This window comes from Peromyscus eremicus, chromosome 15 (assembly GCF_949786415.1).
Source record: "Peromyscus eremicus chromosome 15, PerEre_H2_v1, whole genome shotgun sequence".
NCBI classification, from domain to species: domain Eukaryota; kingdom Metazoa; phylum Chordata; class Mammalia; order Rodentia; family Cricetidae; genus Peromyscus; species Peromyscus eremicus.
In genome coordinates this window covers 89,514,931-89,537,903 of record NC_081431.1, presented here as the reverse complement: position 1 = coordinate 89,537,903, position 22,973 = coordinate 89,514,931, and the positions used below count along the sequence as shown (strand labels likewise).

The window sequence follows — 22,973 nt, the reverse complement described above, 5'->3', positions numbered from 1 at the left end:
AGAGATACTTTGATTCCTAAATAAACGAAAATATCTAAGGTAAAACAACATATGGGAAATACACCAAAATAAATTTTAAGTATTTAAGAGTGAGTCAAAAGCAAAACACACACACACACACACACACACACACACACACACACACACACACACACTGAGAGAGAGAGAGACAGAGAGACAGAGAGACAGAGAGAGAGAGAGAAAATCTCAGAAGGTATAAAAAAGTTGAATAAGCACTATAAACTTAATAAAGACAAAATGATACTCCTTTTCACCAGTGCCCACTGGCATTATATGTCAACTTTAAGTACAGAATGCCTGGCTAAGTCTACAAAGGTTTTAATGAATGTGTCTCCTTCTCCTTTATATTTTTTCATCTAGATTTGTTTTCATTCCCATAGAAATGCTCAAAGTTGGCTTCTTCATTATTTTTCTACAGATATGATAACAAAAATATACAAATTTCACATTTAAAAAATATATATTTGTTATTTAGTAGTTTTGGTACCAGGAGTTAAAATTCAAGTTCCTAACTGAGTTGCATTCCTTCATAGAGGTTGTAGTTTCCATTAAATAAAAGAGGAGTTGCAGGGGTGAACCGTAATCAGAATATTTTGTATGAAAAAGTCTATTTTTTTTATAAAACAAACCAAACCAAACAAATAAAAGATAAAATGAGTTTGTTTTCTGTTACTGTAAGAAAATGCTTGAGAAAATAACATAAGTAAGGATTTATTTTTCCAGGATTTCAGAAATATGAATTCATGTTTACAAGGTTCCCTTGCTGTGGGCCTGTAGTGAAGCAGACAATCATATCAGAGAGAAATGCAGAGTAGTGTGTAGCTGCTCACCTCATGACAATGGAAGGGGCAGGAGATAGAGAGCCTAAGAGGAAGAAGAAAGCAGGAAAGGGAAGGAAATACTTACATCAAAAACCAATATATAGTTGAAGAATCCATACTTTTACTAGTTATGACCTTAACAATGTGTTGGTAATGAGCCAATATTACTTGGGATGTGAGTGTGAGGAGACCTCAGTAATGTCTGCTCTTAGTGTTCCTGGCATAAGTTAAGGATAATGGCTATCTAATAAGAAGCACACACCCAGCCCCTCCTTGCTGTGAATATCTGTTGCTATGATTGTTTGATAAATAAAGCTGTTTGGCCAATTGTGAGGCAGAATAAGATTAGGCAGTACATTCCAACTGGAGAGACAGGAGAAGAAAGGAGAGTGGGGTAGACACCAGTCTGCTACCCAAGGAGCAACAAGATGCCAGCAGACCATTAAATCCACAATCATGTGGCAATATATAGATCAATAGAAATGGATTAAGTTATAAGAGGGTCTAATAAGAGGCCTGACCCATAGGCTATATAGTTTGTAAATAATATAAGCCTCTGTGTGTTTACTTGGTACTATGTGGCTGTGGGACGCAGGTGACAGAGATTCATCCTGACTGCGGGCCTGGCAGGACAAGAGAAACTTCTGGCTATAACTCTTCTTCTTCCAGGTCACAAGCCTGCTCCACAGAGGCAGAACTTACTTTACCTCATGTGGCTGCTGCTGAGTCTTTGAGCTCATCTAAGACAAGCAGGAAAATCATTTAAATGTCTCCATTCTGGAAGAATAAAACAATTTGCCTTCTCTGAGTCTTTTTCTGATCTCTTAATTTTTTTTTTTTTGTTGTTGCTGTTTTAACAAGCAATGTCTAATATCCTTGTATCCTTAGCATACATTCACAGTTTGCAAGTGTACTCAACCACACTGTAAATTTATTGCATGTACAGGGACACAGCTTGTTCCTTTAAACGTCTATCCTGTTTTATGTTCTTGAGCATCAAACCTTGCTCATGACCCAACAATATTTACTGGTATACTACAAGCATGTCATAAAGGACATTCCTAGGTACATGGCTAGTTTGTATAACCCAATCCTAAAGGAACAACAAAAATATCCATACATTAGTCACTGTTGTTGCTTTTAAATGTTCCCTTTGACCATTGTACATATCATATAATGATTTAATCCTTTGGAGTCTATTTTAAAATGGCTTTATTGGAATTGGCCAGTAAAACTAATTTAGAAATCAACATGTCATCTTAAAAGACAGAAAGTAAGGAAACATTTGCATTTTTATGATTAATATTTTTGCCTTATAAATTTCATGACTTATTGGAAAATCTCTCTCTCTCTCTCTCTCTCTCTCTCTCTCTTTCTCTCTCTCTCTCTCTCTCTCAACACACACACACACACACACACACACACACACACACACACATTCTGAAATAACTGTGGTAGTAACTGTCAAAACCAAAGGGAAAAAATCTAAGGAAAGAGTCTTAGTGTCTTTCACAAATTTACCATGTGTTGGCAACTAGATTAATATCAACTTTCATCAAAGAATGCTAATTCCTTATTAATGGAGTAGATGTTACATCTGCATATGTACATGTATATATTCTTTGAGATCCATCTATACAACCAATCATAGGGTTTGTATTGGTTCATCATATTTTGTTCTCATAAAAACCCTGAATGTATCCTTTATTCACAGCCTAAAATAAAGAACTACTTTTACTACAACATGAGAAAACTTCTTCGCAACTTAGCTAATTAAATAAAATCTATGAAGAAAAATTTGAGTGAGAAAAAAAAAAAAAAACAAACACCTGAAACTCTACTGTGTTCTCCATGCAGCCTCAGCAAGAATCTAAGAAGTAGTGAAATACAAACTTGCCTTTGGGAATGAGTACCTCAATGTTTCATGTATTAGGCAACATACACATTTGAACACAGGAAAGTAAACTCTAGATATTACAGTTCTGTGCATATGAGCCACAGGCTGAAAGAACAGCACACATTCTATCTCTTTCTTCCTCACAGAAGAGAGAAGACAGCATAATTACCAAAAATTTTACAGTTATGCTCTACAATTTAGGCTTTATTCCCTCCCTTCTAGCTGTGGATATGAGGAGACAGTGTAGATAGTGTTGTCCTGATGCAACATGAGCATATTGTCTGGACATTGTGACAAGCCATTTGTGGAGCAGAGGCTGGAAGTAGTTAGCCTTCAAAGGAAATACAGTTTGAAAATGCAGTTTTTACTTCCTTATAACTATAATAATACATTTTATAAAAGAGAATTCCATATCTAATCCCAGCTGAGGTTTATATTGAAAACTGAAACACACATCTCTAAGGAAATTTATAAAAGACTGAAGTTCCTACATTGTAAATTAAGGTATAGAAATGTACTCTAGGTAGAGTGAAAAATTCAGTTTCATTCAGATAGGATAATCTTTATCTTGATACTGTGTGAATCTCAAATCCCTATCTGACTCATTATAAATAGTATCATGAAAGTGTTCATTAACGGCCACAGATTAGCCTATGCATTGCTCTAAATGTCTAACACTATTATTTTATCACCATTTTCATCTTATTACAACATAATCATTCTATTCATTATTCACAGAAGCTGTGCTTAAATTTTGGAAATAGCATAAGTACTTAAGCACACACCAAGTCTTATGGATATTGTACTGCTGATCTCTTAAGAATTTTCTGTGAAGACATTCATGCAATAATTTCATAATTGAAAGTAGTCTTTCACAATTCTCTCTCACAGTTTGTAAAGGTTCAACTTTCCTGTTTCTCCTTGTTCCTGAGTTCACTCCATCTTAACTCTAAAATATGTAAATGTTAAAACATGTGACAACAAATTACTCAAATTGCAATAAACAATGTGAGACTATATAGATAATGAAAAGGACATGAAGTTAAGTTCAATTATGCTATGAATCAGAGAAGAATACATTCAGATGATCATAAAGAATACACTCCAGTTAAAATTTATAATCAAACTACAATAACTAATTGGACACTAGAGCACTTATCAAAATGTGAGAGACTATTTGCATATTTGGAATGAGTAGAAGAAATAAATAAACTTATGTCTTTATCTGAAATCTTGCCAGTGAATTGACAATCTGGTTGTAAACATTTTCTTGTATCTAGGAAGAAATGGAAAATTTACTCACGAATGGAATTTTTTTGTGAACTGCCCATAGTGTTTTATTGTTTGTCTTAGGAATTTTTTAAGTATGTACAGAAAGAATAAAGGAGAGCTCAATGCTTTTATTTCAGGATTGCTCAGTTATACTTAGAATATGAATAAGAAAAGGCCCTTCAGATTTCACAAAAAAATGCCACAAGGTTTGGCACAAGAAAGCATGGAAATTAGATGTGCCATTCAGTGTCCAGAAAATTCCATAAGTTGTGCAGGGGCTCTGGAAATGTTTATACGGGCCTTGGCTCACTGAGGTCTTGGCAACATAATGAAAATGAAAATCCCTCATTTTGATTACACAGTTAGATATTAGCCAGATACATGAAATCTAAAGAATAGAAATTTGAACTCTGCAGATACTCCAGCACAACTTCAGGTACAAAATATCAGCCAAGAATCTCTTCTGAAGTAAAGAATATAGATTTCATTGGCTTCAAAAACCTGGGTTTGAAAGTCATTCCAAGATGCCCACAGGTACCGTGGCACTTGTTTGGGGAGTCTAGAAATGTGAAAGAGAGGGACTGAGAGGCTATACCCAATTCTCATAAATTTGCCTTTCAGGTAAGCATGATGGCTAGAAGATCACACAAGCATTCTGATAATGTGAGTATAGTAACGCTATTGATGTTAGTGTAATTTTGTAGCTGTCACTAATGGAAATCTCATTACTTCTAAGTGATGCTACTAAATGAATAATTTTTTTAGAAGTATAAAATATAAAAATGTAAGGTATCTCATTCCCACACTCCATCATAATGAGCATTTCACTATTTCTATTAAATTATTTATTAAAATGCCTTATTAAACAAGTACAAATTAAACTATTTCAAAACTAGTTGAAACGATAGAGACAACTTTTATTGATTCTAGAACAACAATTATCTTAAAAGGAATGATTTAGGATTTGAGCAGGTACAAAATGTTCTTGGTCTGATCAACCACTAAAATCATTTAGGACTGAAGCCATGATCATCAAGCTGTTCTGGATCAGCAAAGGTCAAAAACAAGAAAAGAAAAAACTTAAATGAATGCAAGTCTATAAACTTGAAAGAGTAAGAATATAAGAATAACAGACAAGAAAGCAAAGAAGTGAAAAAGAAAAAGTATATAACCCATTGACAGAGACAATATCAAAGACATAGATCCTCATTATAACTAGTATTTAGAAAAGAATGAATGTTTGCAATGAATTAGAATCATTACACTAATATAAGGCTCAGATGAAAGCAGCAAAGATTTACATTCTCTGTTCACAATCTATTCTGTTGAAGCTGGAAGAAAAGTACCTTATAACATTTACTATTTGCATCCCATTGTTTCTTTATGCCAATGAGCACATTTGTCTATGTTCACCAAGTGCAGACCACTGAAGGGAACATTACCAGCCTTTCATCTCTCTCGGCCTCTACCATAGTCTACACTACTTCCCACATTTTATCTAAGTAAATATTCTGATTCTTGGTCCCTGAATATGACATATCATTTCCTATAGAGAAATCTTTGAATAATAACTGTTGCAAGGAGGTCCTGCTTTTACAACTCTACCTGAGGAAAAGAGCAATTCATTCACTGTCCAAGTATTGAATTTTAGTTTGTGGTAGTGGTGATCTTTTATTTTTCATATCGAGGAAAGTGTGATTGTTTGTATCAATGACCATCTAGATTGGATCCTCAATCACTTTAGAGAAAAGTCTCTGTACATGTGTGTGAGGGAATTTTCATATGCATTGATTGAATGGGGTATGTCCATCACAACTATGGGTGACACCATTCAATGGGCTTGGAATCTGGATTATATAAAAAAGAAAATGAGCTTAGCACCAGCTCTCTACCTCTGATCTTCATCTACCTCCTGATTGAGGACAACTGTGAGAAGCAGTCCCTTGTCCTGCCTCTATGACTTTCTTCCATAGTAGACCACACTCAGACTGGGGGCAAAGTCTTCTTTCTTGAATTGTTTTTCTAGGTTGTTTTCTATCAGTAAGGAGGAAAAGAGCCAGCACAGCAGGTTCCTACCACAAAGTGGGAGGCATGAAGAAGCATTAGGAAATTTGGGCTAGAAATTTTATAAAATGTTGTAAACAGAGCTTAATGGACTATTTTAATGGAGTATACTGAAACCAGAATGTCAAGAGATATGTGGACTGTAGGGCCTTCAGGGGAAAGAGAACTTGAGAGAAAAATGGTTTAGAGACTATTAAGAGTTTAGCTGCATTCTTTCTTTTCTCTGAGAATGTCAGTGAGTTCAAATTGTAAAGTATATTTGTCTGAGGAAATACAAAGGCAGTAACGTGTTCATTCTGGAGCATTGCTGTTACTTACCACTCTTACCAGGTTCTACAGGGAAAAGAGCAACAAAAAGGGAAAACACAAAAAAGTTTGTAACTTTTAGAGGCAGACCTCCTGTTCTACATAGGGTAGTAGGACAGGTGTCCAGAGGAAAAGAACTCTCTCATCTAAAGCTCTAATTTGTGAAAACACAAGTACATTTGAATGGGAAGAGCCTAAACTGTGAATGCCAAAAGGGTACCTGCTTTCTGGAGAGCAACTTTTTAGGTAAGGATACCCCAAAGATTAGCAAGGAAGTTGCAGCCACTCTAGTCTAATATCCAGGATCCATGCCTAACTGACATTGTTGACCATGTGGTACTGGTTTTTCAGGCATGGAACATTCAAGATTTAGAGGGTCATGGAGTATATGGGCCAGGGAATTTACTGTAAGGTCAGTAACTTGACAAGGAAGCATTTAAAGGGCACATAGTGAATGTGGAGACACATAAATTCAATGGAGACCCCAGGGTATTAGGAATTCCAGGAACACTACAAACATGAATTGGATTTAGATGAAGAGATAGGCTATGTGTGCTGTGGGCAGCTGTGATTCAAAGATGTGGCTATCCAAATCATTTAGATCATATATTAGTCTAAATCAAGTCCTAGATACCTTACATGGAGCTTCAGGATTTAGCATTTTCCCTGCTGGATTTAATTATTGCTCCAATTGGTTCTTTCCTTTTTATATTCCCATTCCTTCTTTTTTAAATAGTTTTTTTTATTCTTATGCCATTGGATAGCATAAGAATAAAAGCATTGGAACTATGTAATTAATTATTATTGTTGTTTTATTATATAGGAGCTCACATTTTGGATATTGCCTTTAGTCCGAGAAGTGAACTGGACTTTATTTAAACTATCTTGGAAATCTAAAAGACTATGGAGACTATTGATGTTGGACTGAATGTATTTTGTAACATGAAATAGCCATGAGCCTATTAAGACAGATAGTTATGACTTAAATATGACATGTTAGAGTGTCAAGTTGATAAGGGATGGTTAATTGTCAACCTGACAAAATCTAGAATTATATGAGATAAGATTATGAGTATACCTGTGAGGGGTGAGTTAGATAAATTAACCTATAAAATGCCTATGAGGATTGGGACCATTGAGTTGGAAAACCCACCTTAACTCTGGGTGGCATTGTTCTATCAGCTGGTGTCTCAGATTGAGACAAAGAGTACTTGTAGTGGATATCTGTCCTATCTATGACCTTAAAGCACCATTCCTAGAGATGTAGCAGGTAACTGTCCTACCTACCTATGACATTGAAGTACCTGCCCCTTGGGCATGGCCTCAGGGCTAGCCTTAAGACCTGAGATGCACATATGCCTCTCTCTTCTCTCCCTCATGGGCTTGGATGCTGGGACAGACTCAGGCGGAAGAACAGCGTGGCACTGTACCTCAGCCTTCCAGGACCCTACAATAAATCTCCTGTTCTGTAGTGAGCCTTCTTAGTATATTCCTTTACCCTATAAGCAGACTCCATGCATTTCTCAGAAGTACTAGCAGTCATTACTCCCTGATTCCTGTGTTCTATGTGACCAAATTCCTCAAGCTCCTGCTACCATGATGGACCACACCCTATGAAGAAAAATAAACTCCCTTTTTCTTAATTTGTTTTTACCAGGTTATTTTTTATTACAGAAATGGGAAATGTAACTATTACAGAGAAATTGGGGAGGGGACCAGCTATGCAGCCCATGTTGGCCTCAAATTCATGAACATTTCATTTCAGTCTCAAGAAGGTTTGAACAATGGGTTTTTTGAACATATTATGGAGTCCAGCTACTTCTTTAGACTTCATTCAAAATTTATGTTAGCTTTGCTCAAAGTAAGCAATTGAGTACCATCTTGAGTATTCTTAGACCTTCTCCCAAGCTTTGGATAATGACCACAGTCTTTTAGGTCAATACAATTTAGAACTTGGAATATTTACTAAATTGTAGCATCTGAATTTGTAAATTAATTTCCTTCATCTGGGAGACATAAGTATACACACCAATATTCATTTCCTTTCTTGTAAAGAAATTAGATATATAAGAAAATTTGTCTCCTTTTGTTAATGTTTAAAGAAGGAAAGAACAAATGAGGCCACTTTATGGACCACTGTATTAATCAGCTTGACCAAAAAAAAAAAAAAAAAAAAAAAAAAAAACGTAATTAGGTAATTTTCAGTAATTTAATGAATTCTTATTTAAATCATAAATTATTTTAAGTGAGTTAATACTTTCAAAATAATTACTTTACATATGGTAATTATTCACCTTGTTTAACTAAGTTAGTCATAATTTTAGAAAGGTGTTTCAGAGTGAAGAATTTTAGAAATAATAATTAGATTGATATACAACAACAAAATCCCTCAGTGTCTCTTAGTAAACAACATGAAGGGTAGAAACTAAGTAAGTTGAAGCAGCATTTTTTAATGCTTGAGATACTTACCTTTCTCAAAAAACCATAGCTTGTGCTTTTAATTGGTTTTGTGTAAATATTTATATAATTTATAGGCACCATTGGTTCTTTAAAAATTACTATTTCAAGTGTCAAAGATTCTGGTATCCTGTCCTAATAAGAATCTATTCTATGATTATAGGCTAATAACATCAACATTTGGCAGAGACACCCTGTGTGGGTCACACTATTTGTTGACCTAGACTGGTGAACTTTTAGAATTTAATGGTTCTGATTACTGTGTTGACTACATCTTCTAAATTAAGATAAAATATAGAAAGCATATCAATCTGTCTTTTTAGTGAAGTTAAAGTAAATTTAGGAAGCATGATTAAGACTAATTTACTATTGTTGACTCCTCAGTTAAGACTTCTGTTGAAATAAAAGTTTATCTTAGTAGGTTTAGATCAGTACAGAAAATCATGTTAGGATTCCACAGCTGAGTGTTCTTGGCATATTTTTTATTTTTATTTTTATTTTTATTTTTATTTATTTATTTATTTATTTATTTATTTATTTATTTATTTAGTTTTTTGAGAGAGGGTTTCTCTGTGTAGCTTTGTGCCTTCCTGGAACTCACTTTGGAGACCAGGCTGGCCTTGAACTCACAGAGATCCGCCTGCCTCTGCCTCCCAAGTGCTGGGATTAAAGGCATGCACCATCACTGCCCATCCTGGTATATTTTTTAATTTAAACATATTATGTTGATATTTGATAAGCAGAATTTGATTTTCCATACATAAGATGTCAAACTAAATAATTATTTATTACACAGTAAAGTTTTCTGCCTAGTTATGGTATGGTACTACAATAATGAAATGGCTTATTTTCATTGTACTTTTCTTTTTCCTTCAGTCATTATTTTTTGCCATACTAAAGACTCAATATTTGGGACATTAAAGACATTGTCTTATATGGTAATTTTGTATACTATGTGTGTTTAGCAGTTTCAAAAATAGTTGTTGACATTATATAAGAATGATTATTATATATCATACATATACTAGAAACTGCTAGAGAAAAAATTTGATTTTAATTATCAATAACTTTAATCTTATATTTATCCAGATACAAATATAAGATAATTAGGTAGCTTTTCATATAATATTAAATTGATATTTGCAATAATAAATTATTGAATAATAATTAGATGAAGGTGATCTTTCAGATTCATTTGCCTGAGTAGAGAATTTCTCCATCATCATAAATTAAAACATATTAGTGCAAATTTAGAAGGAACTGAAACATTTTAGAATTTTAATTGATTAGACAGAAGAATATACCTTTTTAGTACTTATTAGTGCTCTATCAACAAAATAAGATTAAACCCATTAAACATAATTTTCATGAGTTATTTCTGCACCTATATCAGTTTTTTCTAAGCAAAAGAGTTGAATATTAAGTGCATGAATATATTTCAGAATTTTTTCACTAGAGTAAAAATGTATAGTGTGCATTAATTATTTGACAATTATTTCATAAGATTTCATTCTATATAAATATAATTGTCATAAAATTATAGCAAGGCTCAGAAAAATTTAAATAATACTTTTGTTTTCAGTTGTTTTCTCTTTAAGGATTTCCAAACTGCTTAATACGATAAAGAAATGTCATTATGTCACTTTTTGAAATTTTCTAGAATTTGTTACATAACCATTTCATCCATTGTGAGACATTTAATAATTTTCTCATATTTTAGCTGAAATAAATAATAGCTTCACAATGTTGATGGATAGATCCAGGAAGAATATGCAACTAAGTATATTTATATTTTTCTGACAGATATTGATAGCCACATACAATGGAAGTTTATTTGTGTGCTGTTTATATATGTCTAATTTAGAGCTCAGTTTCCCTTTGAAGTTCATTTCACTGGCTCAGTTCATTAATGGTTTCCTCTAGTTCTTCTATGCACTTTTAATATTTTTTAATTATAGAAATTATTTTAATATTTAAAAATTGAGAATTGTGGCCAGTAAGATTGCTCAGAGGGTACAGGCTTCTACTACCAACCTGAGGAACTGAGTTTGATTCCACATAGTGGAAAGAGAAAACTAATCTTGAAAGTTGTTTTCTAATCTCCACACATCACCACATAAGTCCCACACACATGACCCCACACACTGTTACTCCATACCAGCACAAACACATATTTATTAAAATAAATAAAAAACTAAGTATAACCTTTAAGTTTTCTATTATTGACTTCAATATTTTATACTAAATATAATTTCAATTATTTAAAGCATGTCCATTAAAAGCTATAAAACATATTCATTGTTAATGAATGATGAATAAAAATATTTTCAGTATGTTTTCAAATTTTTTAATATGAAATCTCTGAGCAGATGTGTACCTTAGTGCATTCCTTTTATTTTAGACAACAAAGCAAAACATTTTACTAATACTTAGCCTATCCTACTTATTAAAACTATTGCACAAAGATTGTTACATGGAGAGCGAAAACAGCATCTGTCCACTAGAAATAACTACAGAAATGTTTTGCCCATTGGCCTGAAATCAAACATATGTCTTAATATAACAATTAAACTATAATTTTTTTATTGCTGTGTTAATTATCACTAAATACTAATTACAGAGTTATACACCTGGATTCTGAGCCTTATAGACATCCCAATTTGAGGAAGATTGGGAGTCCATAAACTTTTAACATTTCATGAATTTGATATTTTACTATTTTCTTATTTTGCAATCAACTCTGTTAATTTTCTTTTTGCTAAAATTTTCAAGATCAACACTGAAGAGAGGATAAGGTTACAAGTACCCATACTTAATCAATGATGGATGGGAGCAATTTAAATATGCTAAAGTAAAGAAATAATATTTTTTATTATACTACTATTTGTTTTTTGATTTTTTTGAGACAGGGTTTCTGTGTGTGGCTTTGGAGCCTTTTCTGGAACTCACTCAGGCTGGCCTCGAACTCACAGAGATCTGCCTGCCTCTGCCTTCCGAGTACTGAGATTAAAGGCGTGCGCCACCACTGCCCAGTTATACTGCTCTTTTATCTACCTTTTTGTGTAAAAGATTACAATAGAATTTAAAGATAGCCATGCTCTTTTACTATAAATTCCTCAAGTCATAATTATTATATATTTTTAAACAAAGTAATTGCTAAAGCAGCAAGACTTCCTCACTTTGCTTCTAATTATATGTATATTGTTTTCATATGTGAAGCATATAGTGTTTGTCTTGCATAAAATGACTTTGGGTTGAATTTAAGGCCCCATTACTGCAATATTCAAGAAATAATCATTTATCTCTTTGTGAGTATTCAAATGTGCATACTAGACAGTGGTCTAATTGTTACAGGGCCTTGAATAATGGAAATGATTTTACTAGGTAAATAGAATTGAGAGGTAATATTGAAAATGCTATTCAAATTTGTACAAGAATTTGAGAAATAAATATAAATACATAGCTTATCCTGTAATAAATTTAAATAGCAATGGTTCTCTATGACATTGAGTGTGTCTGGCACATTCTTCCATCAAAGCAAACCCTGTGGTATGATAGTCCATGACATCACCCTTATAGAATAAAAATAACCATGAAAATATTACCTTTTGTATTGTAATGATTCCTTCCTGTGTGTCTTTGTCAGCAGATATTTTGAAAATACCCAATCCATCACCATCCACTATTTTGTATTCCATTTCTGCATTAACTCCTATATCTGCATCAGCAGCTTTAATTCTGGCCACAACTGATGCCACAGGCAAAGATTCTGGAACATTATACTGGTAAGATCCTGTGAAATGTCAAAATAAACAATGAACAGAAACTTAAAATCACCCACTTATAAGAACTACTGATTTTTTCATAATATATTATTGTTCTGTTTTCCAAATAAGGAAAAGCTAAGACAACATAAAATGAATGATAAGTTTCCTGAAGCCTTAAGAAATTTGAGGTTGATATTTCAGCAATGACAAGTGACAGAAACAGATTACCGAAGGAATTCAGAGTAGATGTAAATCTAGTAAAGATAAATATGCTTTCTAAAGCAATGAAACTAGACTAATAACTAAAGTATAATTATTAAACTTATGGTGTCATTTAGATATAATTAACCACCACAATAATATTAAACAACAAAACACTTCGTGCTTCAAATGTCCAAAGGCATGACTAATATTTCTGATAAGTTAACGCTGGAATTTACTTAGTATCTTTTACAAAGAAACTTCCACAAAACTGGACAAGCAGCTGTGGGGATGGTAATATAAGTCTGTCTGTAAAATGTTAATATTATTTTAGAAAGAAGAGGTGAATTTGTGATTTCTATAGCCATGATTTTGGACATAACTGTGCAAACGAATAAGTAATATTATTTTTAAAGGGCTGAAGAAAAAAAAAAAGAGAAATGACTTATACAACCTTTTATTTCACTGCTTTATTAATCCCTTTTACCCTTTTCCAGATAAAAAAAGTATATTGAGGAGCTGATGTGGAAGTTGGGTGAGGAATATGATCCTTGACAATTTTTTTAATCATTTATTTTTCTTGCCCCTTGACCTTATTTCATACTCCATTAATTGTAAAGTCATGATGCATTTGGAGTTTGGCATATAAAAGGGACAGACTGTCTTTAAGAGGAACTTAGAAAAGTAAGGGCGCACTGCCATTTTGGACCGTAATTTTTAAACACTTAATACTACGATTTTATAATGATTGCAACATATCTGTATCATTTTCAATGGGTTCCTCACACACATAGATGTATCCTTAGTAAAATTAAAATATTTCAAGAATATAGTAGTTAAATAATTTGTAGAGAAATGGAAAAAATGAAAAGTATTCGGGTTTCTTCACTTTAGAATCCCGGAAAGGCTCTGAGACCGGAAAGCCTAGGCTCCATGTGAGGAAAGTGGGAGAAGCACAGATCCTGAAAGCGACAATATCATCCCTTCACCAGCTTTAGAGGAAGCAGCCTTTTCACAAGGAATCTAAGATAACAATAGCATTAGTTTGTAAAACTCTTTCCGTCTTCCCATGGTAAGCCAGAAAAACCACAAAGGGAAGGATTTTGTGTGTGTGTGTGTGTGTGTGTGTGTGTGTGTGTGTGTGTGTTTGTGTTTAACTAAAAACATGTGTCTTTTTATGTTTTCTGGAAGTACCATTATGATTCTTGTAAAATAAACAAGTATTGAAATATACAAAATATCCAACCATATTAAATGATTGAAAAAAAGAATAAGACTTTGCACAGTAGCTCACAATGGTTGTTTTATATTGTTTATTTCTCTCTCGGTATAGAATTGAGTTTCTTGCTTCTACTGGATAACCATTTTAGAGACATTGCAGACAGACCTCCTAACCTGTGAGTTTTAAGACAATGGTGGTTTATGGACTCTGGGGAAAAGGAGCCCTTTTCCTTAAAGTGGTCAAGTTCAAGATGACCTTGTAATAGTTATGATCTGCCCATTTGCCCAAGCTCATTCAGGCAATGCAAAGTAAACACAGTGGGCCACAAACAAACAAAATGGGGAGGACTCATTGGGAAGAAGGAGGTTCTGAGGAAGAGAGAAGGGAATAAGAGTTGGTGATAATGAAGAATATCATCAAGGTAAATTATACATGTGATGCAGTTATAAAAGAAAGAAAGAAAGAAAGAAAGAAAGAAAGAAAGAAAGAAAGAAAGAAAGAAAGGAAGGAAGGAAGGAAGGAAGAAAGGTGGGAGGGAAGGAAGGAAGGGAGAAAGAAAGAAAAAAGAAAGAAAGAAAGAAATTTTCTTTAACATTCTAATGGAATCTCACATGTTACAAAATAAGCTTAGGGCAAAAAGATTTTGTAAACAAGACACAGCTACCTTGACAATACAGGTTTTTTTTTTTTTTTTTTTTTTTTTTTCTCCTTATTTCTGGATAAGCAAAAAAAAAAAAAAAAAAAAAAAAAAAAAAAAAAAAAAAAAACCCACTTAGGACAGAAGCTCATCTGAGGTTATATTTCTGATGTTTTAGATTGCATTATTTTTAGACATTTAATTTTGCATGAGAGGAATATGGTGTAACTGTGAAAGGAATGCTCAGTGTATATGATCTGGTCAAAAAGCTTAAAATGAACATATGATTGTAGTATGATGTGTCTCCTTAATTTGTGCACTTAAAATGTTAATAGTTATAATGAAACTTACTTTAAACATAAAGCACTACTATTTTAAACCCTTAAAAGCAAAGCAAAACTTTTGTGTTTAGAACAGAGAAGTGATGTTTGTAATTGACAGCAGCTGTAAAAACATAGTATGAATTAAAACAAAACCTTGGTAAGTATAAATATACAATTATAATTAACACTTATACACAATTTAAAGTATAAATTCAAGGCGGATTGTGTTATGTTTAGAGAGAAATATGAAGATGTGATACCATCTCCCTATTAGCCTTGCTATTACATAGTCTGAGCTCAAGTTAGGCCTTTGATAAAATACAAATTTGGGAGAAGGTCATTTGAGTCTTTTGCCTGCTCTTGGGACTCTTTTCCTACTACTGTGCTGCCTTGCCCAGCCTTAATATGAGGGTTTGTCCCTAGTCCGATTGTAACTTCACATGTTGTGTTTGATTGATATCCCTTGGAGGGCCTCCGTTTTCTACAAGGGAAAGGAGAAGGAGTGGATCTGCCGGAGAGGGGAGGTGGCAGGGAACAGACTAGGAGGAGAGGAAGGAGGCAAAACTGGGGTTGGATGCAATATATTAGTGAAGAATAAATAAGAAAGAAAAGTAATATTTGAAAGGAATTGTAAAGATTGTAAAGATGTTTCTTACAGGCAGTAATCACATTGAATAACTTACTTCGTGGAAAGCGAGGTGGGTTATCATTGACATCAGTTAGGGTCACGGTGACTGAAGTGGTTCCAGATAGTCCGCCATTTTGACCAACCATATCCTTTGCCTGAATGACAAGCAAATACTGGTCTTTAGCCTCTCTATCCATGTTTGGAAGGGCAGTCTTGATGACTCCTGTAAGATTTTAAATCTCAGTAAATAGCACCATGATTCACTGCATTTTAGTAGCAACACACATCTATAAAGGAGCAACAGGTCACTCTTCAGTTGTAGTCTTTTGACTTTTTTGGCCTGCTTTCGTTTTTTGAGCATAGATTAGAGACCATGGGTGTATACATACTTTAGGTACATTCACCTGAACATCATACTAAAAATATATATGTTTATACTTAAACAGTATAGTAAACAGCAGAGAAAATACTATAATATAGTCTTATCAGTATTTATTTGAGGAAATTATTCTTAGGTTTTGTTATCCTTATTAGTGCCTATATGACATGGATAAACTTCTACTCAGCTCTAATATTGCATATCTCTTTTGTTTGTAGACCCAAATTTCTTCTTCTGGTTATTTAACTTGCAGATCTAAGATAGCTGTCAGAGGGACTGGCAGAGAACCTCTGACTTCATTATAACTTCCTCTGCATGTTAAATAGTACACCTTCAAGTGTTTGAGTAGTTAGCAGTTGCCATAGTGATAATTAGAAGAAACCACACAAATAAAAAAGAGATGGCACTTCGAATTCTCAGAAAAGGAAGATGTGAACATTCTTCTCATTTGTCAGCCTATCCTTTCTCATTTCTTCTCTTCCATATCTTTTACCTCTTCACCTCAAAACAGTTGAGAAGCTGATTGGCCAGTTTAATCTGCTACCTTGCCTATACTTAGGCAAGTCAGCTACATAGTGACTTCCACACCAGCTTGGCTGCAGAGCGAAACCTGGTATCTAAAAATCAAAACCACATGGCCAGGTGGAGGAAGTCTGCAGTCCCAGCATGTCAGAAGTAGGGAACAAATGGTCAGGTGCTCAAGGCAATGAGTCCTCAATGGAAGTGAGCAGCCGAACAGCCTGGATTACTCTGTCTCAGAAATCATCATCGTCATCATCAACAAGAACAACATCCAAAACTCTCTTCTGCTGCTCAGCAGATGCTCAGTCTTAGTTTTGGTCACACAATGCAAAGTGGCAAAAAGACCATCATGGAAGCAAGAGCTACTAAAAGTTCTGAACAAAAATAGTGAAATCGATAACACTTTAAAAATGAACAAGGTAGTCTTCTTATTTCTAAAAATGAGAACACACAAGACAAAGGATATGGTAATTAATTTATCCTTTCTTTTTCTCCCACTTCAAATACTTATAATAATTCATTATCAAGTACCAAGACTCCAAGTTGAATGGCATTTGTACCTTATATAACCATATATTTATGCTTATTTCTACCACTGTCTCTCAAACATAAGCACACCTACAAATACGCACATGCACACATCACATCAGCAACACATCTACATCTATACATTTGAGTAACACATACTCACATGGGCCAAATTTTATTTCTTGACATCACTCACTTTTTCTAAGCACTCTGTATAACTGGGATCAACAGGTACATGCATAGCATCACAAACTAACATTTTCGGTGGCATTTGCTGTCTGTATACTATTTATTTATTTTTTAAATGTTACCATAAATGAAAAAAATGTTATATACTCAACAGTTTTATATGTGGAGTGTCTGATACAAAAGTATCCTTTGTGAACTGCAGTGATTTTTAGGAATATTTCTTGCTTCTTCATTATTTCTAACTCTATAGCAAAACAAGCATATGGGCCTCACTCAGCATAGCTGTTTACAAACAGACTTTCTTGTGCTATAGATTCTTGGACTTAGGTATTTATGTCTTTTTCTTTTTTCTTGTTTTTAATTGTCATTAAAAAGTATAGTGTGTTTTTTAATTAATGACTGATAATCTTGAAAATTTGGGGAATAAATACATTTCATCTTTATGAAAAGAGACTTATTTTACAAAAAATATTCTAGTCGTAGTTTAAAGCTTTTATTTCAATGCATTCTTACATCTTTCTTCCGACATCAATGTGTGTTTGTTATCTCCTTTGCAAAACAGTGTGTTAGACAGTCATTTAAGGTGATCAGAAAGAAATTCTGGGAGGAAAAGTGGTTGTTTGGTGAATAAAGCACTTGTTTTGCAAGAGTGAAGACCTGCTTGAATGCTCAGAGCCTATGGATAAGTCCAGCCGGTGTGGTGGCCCTCATTAATCTTAGCTTTCTGAGGCAGAGCCAGTGGATCACTGGGGCAAGCTGACCAGCTACAATAATAGAAATAGCTGGCATGCTCCAAGATCAGTGAGAGACCTTCCTTAATAAATAAAATAGGGGGAGTTTGAGGAAGACTCCATTGTCAACCTGTGACCTCCACATGTCTTTGTGAATACATGCGTGCTCACTGTGACGTAGAAATGGTTTCACACACATGAGGAAATGCATAACACACACACACACACACACACACACACACACACACACACACATGCACACACACACATAAAAAGGAAAGGAATATGATGCCTCTGAATTCCTATATTTACTTAGTGACATTATTTTTTGCAGGAATTATAACATCATTAGAATATAAGTCGAGATACCAAAGTTACCTACTTACTTTTCAAACCTCTAACTGTCTCTTTTTTTTTTTTTTTTTTTTTTTTTTTTACTTTTCAAACTATTTTTGCTGCTCTTTATTATTTTTCATGTATGTTTCTTTCTAAATATTTGAACAAAAGTTTTGGTATATATGATAAGTGAAACATAACTTGATATTTTAGTTTTGTGCGATCAGTTTGATTTTTTTTTTTAAATTTTTATTTTGCAATACAATTAAGTTCTACGTACAGGCACAGATTCCCTTGTTCTCCCCCCTCCCACCCCCCTCACCTTCCCCCCAGCCCGCCCCCCATTCCAATCTCCTCCAGGGCAAAGCCTTCCCCACAGACTGAGATCAACCTGGTGGACTCAGTCCAGGTATTTTTTTAAGAGATCTTACAAATAACGTTTCCTCACCACTAAAACAACCAAAAAGCTTACAAGTGAATGCAGGTGGCGGAAGCAATTTCCAAATCCCTTAGCTACTACACAGAAATGAAATAATAGGTAACACTTGAGTTTAGATACAAATACTTGGCAATATTTCATTTCTAGTTATTTAAATTTTGTTTGCTTTTAGTTACAAACTAACATTTCAAAAGAATCCTTAGATATTATATTTTCTTTTTGTCAATAATTATGTAGTCACAGGCTCATGCATGTACACACTTAGTAATTTTTAAATATAATCTTCTATAAACTGGTAGAAGGTGGTTTAATATAACTTAATCCCTATAATCTGTGTTAGCATTATGAAATTGAAAAATTTTCAGTAACCAATAATTTGTCATATATGGTGAAAAAATAGGCAATTAAGTATTGAGAAAATATTTAGCCTTCTTTTCAGCTTTCTATGTCTTCTTATTTTAAACTAATACATAAAATCTGAACTTTATGCTTGGTAAAATATTTTTATAACTAAGAAACTTTTATTTAGAATTCACATTCAGAGAAAGCCTTCTAATACACACACACACACACACACACACACACATGCACACACACACACACACACACACATACACACACACATACACACACACACCACACACACACACACACACACACACACACACACACGCATGCACACACACACACACACACACACACACACACACATGAGCCATGAATATATTTTGCTTCATTCAAAAATTGTCCGTTATGTAGTCTGAGGGAAACCACTGATGATTTTCTAACGTGCCACAAACTATGATGGCTTTTTAAGACATATTCTGTTGGGAAGATTAATTTTGTACTGTGATCACGTGTAACAGGTAAGAATTTGTTTCCTGCAATCACTCAGAGTGTAGGTAACTGGTTGGTTACCTACCTTGCAATTTTTCTGCACACTCTGCTTTGAATTAACTATCTTGGAAAATACATGCTCTTCGGGAACACAGGTATATTTATGTTGTGAATGGTCAACTCATTGGCATTTAACTTATTACAACTAAATCAACATTTAAAATCATAAAAGCATTTGAGTAGATCAGTAATAAAATTTGCATCTCAGTGTTGAGATATCTGCTTTCTCAGATGTTTCATTATTTGAGAAGACTTTCTTCAGGAAAGACAAAGAACCCGTGCTCACTTCCTTGGGAAACCGCTAATGTCATGACAGCCTTTATTTTACATAGTCATTCTGACAGCTCCAAGAACCTAAAATAAATATTAGCCATATCAGCTTCCTTGTGAATTCTGAGGAGTTAATAATACATGTGAGAGGTGAGGGCCATAAAGATACTGGACACAAACCTTTAAAAAATTGGAAGAGCCCATCTTGGAAAGAATGCTGCTAGTATTAGCCAGGACTGTATGTGTAAATATAGCATATCAGAAAATCATGTCATCTGCCCCCTTCCTTTGTTTTTAATTGGTTTTCAAGTCAGCAACCTTGGTAGCTACTTCAAAGATAATAGTTTTATGGGAATATACACCTGTGAATAAGGACAATATATGTGACTATGAACTGAATATGTACACGTTCTCTGTACTCAGTTTCTGTCAACATACCTTAAAAGGTTAAAATTACTACCAGCATGAGCTTCTTTGGTTTTACATAGATGAAAGTTATGTTACATAATGTTTAGAAACAGTGCACATCTAGGAAAGATCTCCAACACAATACTTTGCTAGTTGTCTTAGATAGGATTTCTAGTGCTGTTACAAAACATCATGACCAAAAAGCAAGGAATTGGTTTATTTGGCTTACACTTTAGCATTGCTGTTCATCACTGAAGGAAGTCAGGACTGGAAATCAAACAGGGCAGGATCCAGAGGCAGGAGCTGATACAGAGGACATGGAGGAGTGCTGCTTACTAGATTACTTCCCCTGGTCCATTCAGCCCACCGTCCTATAGAACCCAGGACTAGCAGCCCAAGGATGGCACCACCCATCATGAGCTAGGCCCTCACTCAATGATGACTAAATGAGAAAATACCTCTTACAGCAGGATCTCACCAAGGCATTTCCTCAACTGAGGCTCTTTCCTTTCTGATGACTCTAGCTTGTGTCAAGTTGACACACAAAGCCAGTCAGTACACTAGTCAAGATCTAACTACATGTTTTAACACAGTATAATGAGATGCTGAGTTAGAGATGAAAATTAGACAGTACTCCATAGGTATTGAGATTGGGTAGCAAGTGTGGCTTCTGTAATCTCTGTCCTAATATCACATTCCTTCTTCATAACAGATGCCACTTTCTAAGCAGAATAAACCCAGTAACTCATTTGTGATAAAACCTAGAAACTGGTGAAAACCAAATGAATTTCAAATACCTGTGGCTGTAGTAAGTCAGGAAGTAATTAGGAAATAAAATTAGATGTCAAGCAGAGTGCAGAAAAGGGACACTCTTAGGAGTATTTACCTGTGAGGCTTATACTGCCTCAGAAAATAAATGCACAGAATTCTATAATAGAGGCTATTGGGTCTAAATGTTGTGAGTTATAGTGTAATATATCCATAGATTTACAGAAATAATGCAAACTAGGGTAAACCAACAGCCTTTGTATAATTCTGAAACAGGGCCACGATGAAATAAGTCTTTGATAAAGCACCCTTCAATTTTACAGATCTTGAAAATAAGATTTCAAAGGGATTTAGAAATTAAATTACTAAAACATTTAAATCTTGCTGCTTTAAGTAAATATATCTTATTAGAGTTAATACAATGGTAATTGTGTTAATTCTAAAAAGGAGCAATAAGCTCAAATTTGGTACATTTCTTACTGATATTAATTAGCAATCTTCATCAGATATCCATGATTACACCAAAGCATGACTTTTGCATGAGAATGCTACCCCTTTACCTGAAAAAATTCTTAGGAGCAGAAATAATTTCAAAAAGAAATTTTAAATATAATTATATAGTAACTAGTACTTGGTATATAAAAATATTAATGCTTCCTAAACTCTGTACTTCTCCTTTAATTTTAACCTAGTTTTCATATTTTTTAAAGTGATTATTTGAATGTAAAATGTGAATTGAAGGCTCAGATGTTCTAGCACTTTGTCCCTGCCTGGTCATATTGGTTCTGGAGGCTGTTCAATCTTTAGAAGCATGAGCCCAGATAAGGAAGTTAGTCCCTGGGGATTATATCCTGAAGGTTTTTGCCCACTGCAGTTTTTGTTGAGTTCTCTGATTCTTGGATGATGCCATGCTGCAAGACCTGTAGTTGTGGAGAGGGCCACTCCAGTTGTTATATTTGATTATTTTGCCATACTTAAGGAGCCAAATCAGTTTCTAATTCCTAATTCATTTCAGACATAAGCTATGGAGATAATGGTGGCCCTGAAAGCATCAGCACCTGAGTTTGATTACCAGAACCCAACTGAAAGAGCTAGACATTGTAGTGTGCACTGAGGATGTGGAGACAAGCGAATCTTTGGGTTCCCTGACCAGCCAGCCCACCTGACTTGAGGAGGTCTAAGTCAATGAGGAGAGAGCTTGTCTTTCAAACACTGTATGAATCACTTCAGAGAATGCAGACTAATGGAAGGCATATGGGGGTAGATGTTTCAGATGTTATGATGAAATTACTAACAAAATTACTTTAAAGCAAGTCCTCAGATAATATGGCAAGAATTAAGTGATCACAACTAGTGAATTCAAGAAAGAACTCCTCAATGCGAGCTGGAGAGATGGCTCAGAAGTTATTCCTAATACTTGCATGATGGATCACAAACATCTGTACTTCCTGTCCCAGTGAATCCTGTAGCCTCTGTTGGCAACATGCACTAATACAGTGCACAGATATGCATGTAGAAAAACCAATCATACACATTCAAACCAAAACAATAATCTTTATATAGTATATTATCAATATATTTTTGTGTCAAAATTCCACTTTCTTCTACAAAATCCTTAAATTTGAAGAAATGGAAAACACTACTATTCTTCCCATAGATAAAAGTCACAGGGACACCTGTAAGGGAAATGTTAAAATTTGATTCCTGCTCTCTAGGCCCAGATGATTAAAAAATTTTCCATTTTTCCACAATTATATTTTAAAAGTATATTCTAAATAGTATAAATATTTTAATAAACCAAGATGCACAAAGTTTGTCTGAGCTAATGGTTGTAGGGAGAGATGCCCCAATAGTTGCCATGATTATAGTATCAAAAATAATTTATTTCAA

General features: G+C 34.2%; 1 protein-coding gene across 2 annotated transcripts in view; it reads right to left on the bottom strand.

Annotated features, from left to right (window-relative positions):
- Window positions 1-22,973, bottom strand: part of Cdh7 (cadherin 7) — a 135,328-nt gene that overhangs the window by 60,204 nt on the left and 52,151 nt on the right. For both annotated transcript variants that reach the window (XM_059280437.1, XM_059280438.1), the window contains exons 4-5: window positions 15,672-15,839; window positions 12,444-12,631 (exon numbers count right to left, since the gene is read on the bottom strand). In XM_059280437.1, the coding sequence (XP_059136420.1) occupies window positions 12,444-12,631; window positions 15,672-15,839 (356 nt within the window). The remainder of the gene's footprint in view (window positions 1-12,443; window positions 12,632-15,671; window positions 15,840-22,973) is intronic.